At 33.4% G+C, this 9,576-nt stretch overlaps 3 protein-coding genes across 4 annotated transcripts in view; 1 reads left to right on the top strand and 2 right to left on the bottom strand.

The window, feature by feature from the left end:
- The window catches only part of LOC107654191 (proteoglycan 4-like), a gene marked incomplete at its 3' end in the record, with an annotated part of 9,456 nt that extends 5,826 nt beyond the window's left edge, over positions 1-3,630 (bottom strand). Inside the window, exons 1-9 of the mRNA XM_016441159.1 lie at positions 3,622-3,630; positions 3,503-3,546; positions 3,328-3,398; positions 3,098-3,219; positions 2,955-3,015; positions 2,353-2,551; positions 2,194-2,274; positions 1,969-2,046; positions 1,713-1,871 (exon numbers count right to left, since the gene is read on the bottom strand). Coding sequence (XP_016296645.1) covers positions 1,713-1,871; positions 1,969-2,046; positions 2,194-2,274; positions 2,353-2,551; positions 2,955-3,015; positions 3,098-3,219; positions 3,328-3,398; positions 3,503-3,546; positions 3,622-3,630 — 824 coding nt within the window. The remainder of the gene's footprint in view (positions 1-1,712; positions 1,872-1,968; positions 2,047-2,193; positions 2,275-2,352; positions 2,552-2,954; positions 3,016-3,097; positions 3,220-3,327; positions 3,399-3,502; positions 3,547-3,621) is intronic.
- A 220-nt stretch (positions 3,631-3,850) lies between these two features.
- On the bottom strand, positions 3,851-6,446 carry LOC107654190 (uncharacterized). Its single transcript, XM_016441158.1, has 8 exons — positions 6,426-6,446; positions 6,050-6,116; positions 5,801-5,945; positions 5,569-5,682; positions 4,565-4,709; positions 4,321-4,475; positions 4,096-4,235; positions 3,851-4,005 (listed from the first exon to the last, which is right to left on the bottom strand). The coding sequence occupies exons 1-8, from the start codon at positions 6,444-6,446 to the stop codon at positions 3,851-3,853; spliced, it is 942 nt and encodes a 313-aa protein (XP_016296644.1).
- A 1,060-nt stretch (positions 6,447-7,506) lies between these two features.
- On the top strand, positions 7,507-8,551 carry LOC107654238 (cystatin-B-like). 2 transcript variants are annotated; one of them, XM_016441248.1, is made up of 3 exons: positions 7,507-7,673; positions 7,758-7,859; positions 8,008-8,551. In XM_016441248.1, exons 1-3 carry the CDS (start codon positions 7,602-7,604, stop codon positions 8,134-8,136), a joined length of 303 nt encoding a protein of 100 aa, XP_016296734.1. In that variant the 5' UTR covers positions 7,507-7,601; the 3' UTR covers positions 8,137-8,551. The 2 variants fall into 2 exon arrangements, with proteins under 2 accessions (XP_016296734.1, XP_016296735.1); XM_016441249.1 differs by having other exon boundaries at positions 7,592-7,673; positions 7,741-7,859.
- Positions 8,552-9,576: the final 1,025 nt, after the last annotated feature.

Below are 9,576 nucleotides of genomic sequence, written 5' to 3'. Positions count from 1 at the left end.
TCTTGGCTTATATCGAAATCCTCCGACATTCTTCTTTACAAATCCTCGTTTTGTACTTCTAATTCATGACCATTGTTTTGTTCTCTCCCCTGCGTCTCCGCGTTTTTCACTTCTGAGCGGCGCATGCGCAACGCCGATCTCAAATTTTTGGGTGAACTAACCCTTTAAGATCAGAAACTAGGGGTGTAACGACTCGTTTTCTCGATTACAAACCTTTACAAACCTGAAACATGGCTTTTTGAATCGTGAATTGCCAATTTCGGACAGTAATCGATTTAAAACGCTAAGAATTGAATGAATCACGATTTCTATAGCGATTCAATGCTTTCAAAATATATACACAGTAAATTACTACAACGAATTATTGAAGACCTTGAACAGTGTTCGTGCCCTCGCTCACTGACATTTTTTGAGCAGCTGATGTGTGATCTCTCCTTAGTAGGCTACTCGTGGCCAGTAATGCTAAAGTGAAGTAGTTTTACTTTTCTGTAGTTTTTCAATGGCTCTCGGTCATACCGACGACATTACCTGAGCAGTCGAAAGCTGCGTAGGCTATTTATTGCATGGATGAAGCAAAAATGTAAGTGTCTAAAGCATACGCACAGTTCCATTGAATGAGAAATGTGTTTTAACAATGTTGTTAAACCAAATGTACAAAGGAAACCGTGAAAATAACCACAGCTTTAACAACAACCTTGAAATAAGAGCGCAAGGTTTATCTGATAATCAGATGCATGAAAGTAGCGTTCGTTGCTATAGAAAACAGACATCGGGCGCGTTTTCTTTCAGAATCATCATTCGCCGAAGGAGAGGAAAAGTTAAACACTATAGCATTTAATTTGATGAAAATGAGAAAGAAGTTTTCGCACTGAAAGAGAAGTGATCTCGCGCTCATAGAACTTAAGACATGCCAGGCTATATCTGCAGCTAAACTGAATAAAAAGCAGAATGAACGGAAACATTAAGATAATAAACGCAATAAATAAATACAATTTATGAATAATGCATTGCTAATTGACATAATTTATTACAGTACAGAAACTATAAAGTATATTTCCTACCTTATTCTGTGCAGAAAATTGAAATAATTGTTTGTCGTATTTAAAACAATCATAAAATTGCCATTAGGAAAAAATTATAGATTAAAAATGATTGATTATTGTCCAGAAGTGTATTTGATTTCTTATAGCAAATTCAAAGTAAGAGATAAGAAAATAATTCCTTGTAAACAAATTAAAATACATACATACATCAAATTATTGTATTTGATTTTTCTGTCACTTCTGAAATGATGGCTACGCCACTAGTGTGACAAAATGTTAGCATATACATCATACTTTTAAAGCTCTTTTTTAAAATCTTGGCTTACATACATTTCTACATATGCCATGTCATGCCATAGCATCATTAAACTAGCATCTAACAATGGACAAGTGTTTTTTTTTCTCTAACCTATGGTTCTGTAACCATAAAGGCTGCCGTGTAATTTGCCCCCTGACTAAGCATTTAAATAATCCTGTGAATGCACTTAAAGAATGCAGAATCAAATCGTTAATCAAATCGAATCGAATATAATTGTAAATCGAATCGATTCGTTCTGAATTAGCAAAAATCGTTCTTGAATCGAATCGAAGACTTATGAATCGTGAATCGAATCGATTCGCTGTCTACCCAAAGATTCACAGCCCTATCAGAAACACATTTAAACTCACCGTGGGGATTTAGGCATCAAGGCCTTATTAAGCTTGTGCTGGAAAGACAATCCTTTGCCTTGATCCTCCACCACCTGATTCTTGCATTGCTCCACCTCTTGAAGTTTTGGTTCACTTTTCTGAACCAAAACAGGAGAAAGTTGATTCTGATTTTTTTCCCTTAATAATAAAAAAATTTGAAGATTTAATAAGAAATCTGCAGCTCTAAATAGAGAGAACAATTCAGTTATAACATTAGAAATGGTACCTTCCTTACATTGTTAAACCTTCCTTAGTTTCTGGAGCTGACTGTGTGGCTTGCTCTGGCATTTTAGTGGTTTTCGCAGGCTTCATACTGAAGAATAAACATTTTAAGTTGAATTTGTTTTTATCATAATACAAGAAATGTGATTATATATTTTAAATCCTATTAATATTATTTATAAGAAAGGTTAAATTCAATGTTGATGAACAATACTGTTGTTACACATTAATATCTGACCTTGATAAAGAACCAGCAGTTGCTTTAGTAGTTTTTCTAAACTCAAGCCTTTCTGGTGGTGAAGCCAGAGACCCGCTATCCCTTCAGAGCAGAGAAAATAAGTGAACAGTTAGACAATAAATCAAAAACAGTAACATTTATGACTCGTTTTATTCTTACCCATTAACAGATTCCTTGACCGGTTCTGACTGCTGAGTGCAGGACCCCTTGCTTAAGTCTCCACCAATGGGTTCCTCATCCTCAACAAAGAGAAGAGGATCAGCCACAGGTCTGACTCCATCCACCGTTTCATCCCTCTCTGTTGCCAAAGCAATAGGGCTGGATGTCTTTATGGGAGCAAGTTCTTTAAATGGACTCTCTTTGTTAGGATTGAAAGAAATATGACAATTATTACAGATGCTAAGCAGGTATGAGACAGGTGAGATATGCTAAATAATTAACTCTTTTTTTCTGCTTTCATGGTCGGGCAAGTAGTTCAAATTTCTACTTGCATTGCCAATACAAATTATACATTTACTTAATTTAATTGCATAATTTTATATTTGCATTTAGAATTTTCAATTACAATTTCATTTTTGCATTTATTAATATTTCATTTCAAATTATCAAAAATATGGTTTATAATTTAACATTTTTTGCTGGTTTAATCAAATGTTATGTTTACTTTAAAACAAAATGTGCAATAATAGCTAGTAATTATACACAGTACAACTGATATAAAAAATGTGTCCAATAATACAATCGATTAGATGTAGGTTTACCTTTATAAATCATTTCATCTTCTTGAATGCCATTTTCCTGGATTAAAGCATCCTTGGGCACCTGACAATCAGAGTCATCTGATTAACAATCACATTGTAGCACTAAGAACAGACTGACTTCTAATGATTCACTTCATGTGTACCTGTTGAGATGATGCCTTCATCTTTTCTGGATCAGAAGAACTTTCACTTTTCTTCTGACTATTCATGCCAGTGCTTTTGGGCAAAGGAGAAAGCAGAGGCAAACCCAGCTCAGAGTCAGCATCTACCAATAACAACAACATGAGATATTGTTTCGCACAATGAATAGCATGAAAAAGCGACAATGAAATGAATGTTTTAAGCAATTAAATGAATGTAAGAATATAATTACCAATGTCGTCGAAGAGATTGTCAATGTCACGCAAGGTGAAAACCTTATCGATCTTGAAGTCAGAACTGACTCTGAAAACCAGCAGCAACATATGATTAAATTACTTTTACTTGAACTAGTTAAGATATTAACCAATACAATAGGTTGTTTGTTATGAAAGTCTAACATTACTTACATTTCATGTCCTTGATAATAATGCAGTTTCTTTTTGGCTTTGACCTGAAATCATTGATTCAAACATCACAAGTTCATTTGAAGAATAAAATACATAAAACTAACTCATGGTAACTATACATTTATCATATAATTCACACATACGCACACACACACACACAACCATATCTATATATCTATCTATACATCTATCTTATCTATCTATCTATTAATTACAGTTCAAAAGTTTGGTAAGCTTTTTCTTTAACATTTCTTTTTTTCACTCTGCATTTGTTTGATAAAAAAATGCAGTAAAACTTTAATAATGTAATATGATTATTACAATTTAAAATAACTGTTCTTATTCCGTTTAAGTGAAGATCTTCTTCTGCTTTTCAGCAATTTCCATTGGTGATATCGCCTCCTCTACATTCATGCCTTTGTAGAGAGGATGTTTAATGTGCCTCCATATAACCAGCAACACTTTGATCGCAAATAGTGTACAAGTCAACCCCAGTAAAACAGCTGTGGAAAATAACAAAATATTGTTGTCATGAAATATGGCACAACAGATTAAGAACACAACGGCAAAGCCATTATCACATTCATGCTCACCTATGTAAATGCCGCTGCGGCTTGGATCTGCAGATTTAAAGTTCTTGGTCATGTTTCCACTCAAGGCCACAATAACAACAGGGTAGACTGTCAGAATGTATCGCAGGTGCTTTTCAAACACAAAGTTCTCAACAATGAACCTGTAAAATAATAATGCATTAATCTCAAAATGTATGTCTTTCATTTATTTAGCATCCTTCATTTATTTGAGTTCCATGGTCTTACCAAGAAATAGCTTCACCCAAAAGAATAGAGAGAGAGAGACTGATCATCACTGGGTCTGACTGGGTCATTCCAGCATCATATCTCAGCACAACAGTGAAGTTAATCAGAGTGGCAATTGTTGTCCATGTTGTGTATGTTGCAATGCCATTCTGAACCTGCAAGATTAAAGATGCTAAATTAAAAATGCATAATGTTTTTCAAATGGTTTGAGATGCTATTAAGTAAAATTGTAATGGACTCTCACCAATATCCGTATGCACCAGAGGTCTACTTTGTGATATTTGTTTAACCAGGCTCCATATTGTTTGAGTCCATGACAGGAGAAGATTATCAGCAAATAGTTTGTGAAGGCAATCAAGGCAAGGATAATGAATGCAGCAATCATCACCCTTTAAAGAAATGCAAAGAAGTTTATGAGGATTTTGCAAACAGTCAACAAAAACGAGAGAGGTAAGTATAATATAATTATAAAGTAAGTATTAATATATAAATTATATAAACATGTTTTAAGTCCAATGTATTGTACATACAGTATATGTATACAATTATTTTCCTCAAATATTAGTAGAATTTCCTCTTTTAAAAATATATTGAAAATATATTTCAATTTTATTACTTGAATATACACTGGTAGCCAACAGTACTGAAAACGGTAATATTGTGAAATATTATTACTATTTAAATGAACTGTTATTTATGTATTTGTTTGTTTTAAAATATTATTTATTCCTGTGATGCAAAGCTGAATTTTCATCAGCCATTACTCCAGTCTTCAGTGTCACATGATCCTTCAGAAATCATTCTAATGTGCTGTTTAAGAAACATTTCTTATTTTTTATCAACGTTTTCACAGTTTTTGCTGTTATTTTTAAATTTAATAAATACCGTTTAATGAACTTTCTATTCATCAAAGATCACGGTTTTATTATGGTTTCCACAAAAAGCAACACAATTTTAAATAATGAGAAATGCTTCAGCATATTACAATGATTTCTTAAAGATCATTCGAAGACAGGAGTAATGACTGCTGAAAATTCTGCTTTGCCATCACAGAAATTAATTACATTTTAAAATATACTAAAATTGAAAATAGTTATTTAAAATTGTAATAACATTTCACAATATTGCTGTATTTTTCATTATATAAATGCAGCCATAAGAGACCAATAACATTTAAAAATCTTTAATATTACAAACTTTTGGCTGCCACAGTATATCAGAATTGTTTTTAAAATGACATAAACTTACTGTCTGTCCCACAGAAGAAGCCAGATTATATTTAGCAGCATGTTTACAATCCAGGTTATGAAGAATCCATATGGCAACACAGCAGGACTGCAGTACATTGGACCATAAACAGTCCTGTGAGCACAATATACATAATCGTCTCATTAACTGCAGCATGTTATTATTACAAAATCACATTTCATGCCACTTTATTTTTTGATTACCATTTGATTCTAGCTCACTGAGTTCTTACCTCCTGCAGGTAGTGGTGAGGATGTAAACATGCATGAGTGACAGCCAAGTGTAGATGACACCCCAGATTGAGAAGGTCCATCCCGAGGGAGTGATTTCTGTATTGTATTTATCTGATATCGCTCCAGTGTTGTTCCGAAAAGGACCTGCAAATAGGAAAAAATAAAATTGTAGCGATATATTTAACCAAAATGTAATTTAGCACCTAATTCATACTGGAAACAGTATTATATTTATCTTCTGCACATACCAGTTCCCGGTCCAGCAAGTGCGTTGAATATGATGCAGATGATGAAAATGACAACAGAAAGGACTATCTTTGGATAAAAGCGTCTGCTAAATGACTAAATGTAAATGTAAATATCAGCTCAAAACGAAGCACCCTCACATATGCATTATTAGTAATAAGTAAATGAAACATAAAGACACAAAACTTGTATCTTACTTATACGTCTGAAACCAATTCCGGAGTCTGAAACCAAGCGTTGAAGAGAGAGGGAAGTTACCGTAACACTCTGAGGACTGAATAACACAAATAATACTCCCGTGGGACTGGATTTATAAAGGGCAGGTTGTGTAACTGTATGACTACACGTGCTCAGTATGTCATTTGAATACAGGTGTACAATGGCTGTCAAGGCTACCATTTTGTCTTTGCACTTCCGATGGTTATGAAAAATCCTTACATAATTAACTGATCTTACACTTTGAATTAACAAAAAAATAGTAGCAGATGGTGTAGGTTTTTTTCTTTTAAAATAGTTTCTGTTTCCATTTTTTTTTATAAATTCATTAAAAGTTTTATAAAGTAAAAACTACACTTTTTATCCACAGGTACATGTTTGATAACATGGCTTAGTCATTAACTGTGTGTGTAATAATGTCTTTAACAGTTAAGGAAGTAAATGTACACATGGATGGACACGATGAAGCATATATCTATTATGAAACACATCTGAACGTGTTGAAGAAGTGATATTGCCACTTATACACAGTTTAGCAAAACATGTTTACAGTCATGTTTTTGCAGAGTTGCTTAACCTGTTATACATTTTGCAAAGTTTGGTTTCATCTTAAAGATTTGCAGATTTCCTTAGAAGACCATGATTGACTGGTATATGTGTTTGGTTTCATTCAAATGTACTTAACAATTCGTGTATCTTCAAGGGCAACCTTTTGCATATTAAGTTTCAGTACAAGTTGTTCTTTACCAAACATAAACACATAAAATAAAAAAAAATAAAACAACAAAAAAACTATAATAATGTATACAATACATGACAAATATTGTAGTATTAAAAAAAAAAAAAAAAGTTCCAAAAATATGTTTAAGATTCATTCAGTAGTCACAGAAGCATCAGTAGTCATCTGGAGTCACATGCGTATGTAGAGTTTAGGAAAAACCTGCGTGAATTGTTTAATAAATTTAAAATTTGTATTTTTTTTATCGCGTTAAACAATTATTTACATCAAAACTATCCACGCACTAACATGTTACACGTGCTGCAATACGAGGATCAAACCACTTCGCGGGGGATGATGAAATATGAACAGAGATACATTACCACAGGAAAGATCAATATTTTACGTTTAAACGTAAATATTCATCATATTTAGACATATGTTTAAGCACAACAGCCGAGCAGCTCTTCTCTGCTCATATACTGCAACACTCTTTAGTCTATTCCACAAAAATGGTCTGTTCCAATGTCTCGTGATCAACAGGAAGGAAACTTTCCATTCAGTCAATTTGATGGTGAGAAGATATTACTGAGTATTTTTGTTACCTCTCAGTATATAAAATGCCTTTACTTTGTGGCGGAACAACTGAGGCGAAAGATGCGAATGAAGAGGTGCAGAAAATATGCGACGAGGTTGGTAACTTTTCATTGCAGATAAATAGAAATAGTGAAGTGATGTGTCATATAACAACAAACGTAGTTCCCGTTTTTCCACAGATAAAGTCTCATGCCGAGGATAAAGCTGGGCGCAAGTTTGACGTTTTCGCCGCAAAAACTTTTAAAACACAACTTGTTGCGGGGACAAATTACTTCATTAAGGTAAGAGAAAATCCCTGTGATTTTATGAATGAACTTATAGGAGTACCATGTTAATGTACTGAATATGTCTGTAAAAGCAAGCCTCAGATATAGTCCTTAACAGCTACAATATCTTTTTAAAATCATTGTTGTAAATGATCTGTTTCAGGTGCATGTAGGTGGGGATGAGTACATTCATCTACGTGTCTATAAAACTCTGCCCCATGCTGGAGAAAAACTGAAGCTGCACAGCATTCAGACATCCAAGGCTCATCATGATCCCATTGAATACTTCTGAAGCAAACTAAGAAAATCATCATAAATACAATACTCATGCAGCTCAATGTTGCCATTTTTACACAGTAAATGTTTACATTAACACCTGAAGATGAACATTTATTACATTCAATGACCTTACAAAATGTATTCATTGACTTATGGGATCATGGGTTAACACTACCAGTGAAACTCACTGTGAATTAAGCAATCCTATAAATACATGCATCCATTATGTGTGTGGCATAGCTGTAAAATAACAGTTCATTTTCTCTCCCGCATACTAAAAACATCACTTAACTCACAACTAGTTACCTATGTCAGTAGTTTGGTCTTCACATTTTGGGCTTTGTAATTAGTGATACTAATGCAGTAAACACTTATTTTATACTTAACTGCCTATAATGTACATTATTTACATAAAATGCATGCATGGATGGACTGTTTTATATGGTGTTTTTGGGTGGGGGGCGTATTTGGACTTGTTATTGAAGTTATCATAAAAGTGTAGAATTATATGAGCTGGGTTTTATCAGTGTAAAAATAAAAAACAAAAATAAAATGCTAGTAAATAAAAATTCAAAATGTTAAGTAAATAATTTATATTTTATAATATATTTATATTTTTGCCATGTATATAATATAAATGTTTAATATACATATACATGTCTGGGTCTAAATTTTAGGATGGCCCCTCACACAAGGATCATCATATTTGGGAGTCTGGCATTTAAAAACTTCAAACCCAAAACTATTTCATGGCAATTCTTAACTGTTTAAGTTTTGATGAATTAGTGGTTAATTTGTTAGTATTTATCATTTGTACGTTTTTGAATGATCTGCTCATAGTGATGGTTATGTTTATGGGTTGGCCTTCATGCCAATATTTTCTAAAAATTATGCGTTTTCATAAAATTCACAACGTATGAATTCATACAAAATCACAAACTCGTAAAATAGTTATCTCCCACAGAAGAAGTCCGCCTATATTCAGCTGTGTGTTTACAATCCAGGTTATGAAGAATCCATATGGCAACGCAGCAGGACTGCAGTACACTGGACCATAAACAGTCATGTCTTATTTTGGATGCGATTAATCGCGATTAATCGTTTGACAGCACTAGTCAATATACATAATCGTCTCTAACTGCAGCATCTTATTATTACAAATCACATTTCATACCACTTTATTTTGTGATTATCATTTCGCTGAGTTCATAACTTCTGCAGGTAGCGGAGAGGATTTAAAGGGGACCTATTATGCTTTTTCACTTTTTAAATTTTAGTCAGTGTGTAGTGTGTATGTTTGGGCATAAAAAAAGATCTACAAAGTTACAAATCTCAAAGTCCACTCCAAAGGGAGATACTTCGTTTAAAAAAATTTTTTTTAAGAACTACAACGAACGGCTTGTTTGGACTACAGCGTTGTTTTCCGGGGTTTGTAATGTCACAAAGCGGCCCA

This window comes from Sinocyclocheilus anshuiensis, unplaced genomic scaffold (assembly GCF_001515605.1).
Source record: "Sinocyclocheilus anshuiensis isolate Anshui unplaced genomic scaffold, SAMN03320099.WGS_v1.1 scaffold655, whole genome shotgun sequence".
Lineage (NCBI taxonomy): Eukaryota > Metazoa > Chordata > Actinopteri > Cypriniformes > Cyprinidae > Sinocyclocheilus > Sinocyclocheilus anshuiensis.
Note: the sequence above shows the minus strand (reverse complement) of the source record. Positions and strands in the feature narration are given on the sequence as shown.

Excerpts from the sequence above, each read along its gene's own strand:
- LOC107654238 (XM_016441248.1), top strand. The coding sequence starts at position 7,602 with ATGCCTTTACTTTGTGGCGGAACAACTGAGGCGAAAGATGCGAATGAA. Across the intron at positions 7,674-7,757 it reads TGCAGAAAATATGCGACGAG|ATAAAGTCTCATGCCGAGGA; the intron begins GTTGGTAACTTT and ends GTTTTTCCACAG. Across the intron at positions 7,860-8,007 it reads GGACAAATTACTTCATTAAG|GTGCATGTAGGTGGGGATGA; the intron begins GTAAGAGAAAAT and ends GATCTGTTTCAG.
- LOC107654190 (XM_016441158.1), bottom strand. The coding sequence starts at position 6,446 with ATGGTAGCCTTGACAGCCATT. Across the intron at positions 6,117-6,425 it reads TGGTAGCCTTGACAGCCATT|ATAGTCCTTTCTGTTGTCAT; the intron begins GTACACCTGTAT and ends TTTTATCCAAAG. Across the intron at positions 5,683-5,800 it reads CTCACCACTACCTGCAGGAG|GACTGTTTATGGTCCAATGT; the intron begins GTAAGAACTCAG and ends TTGTGCTCACAG.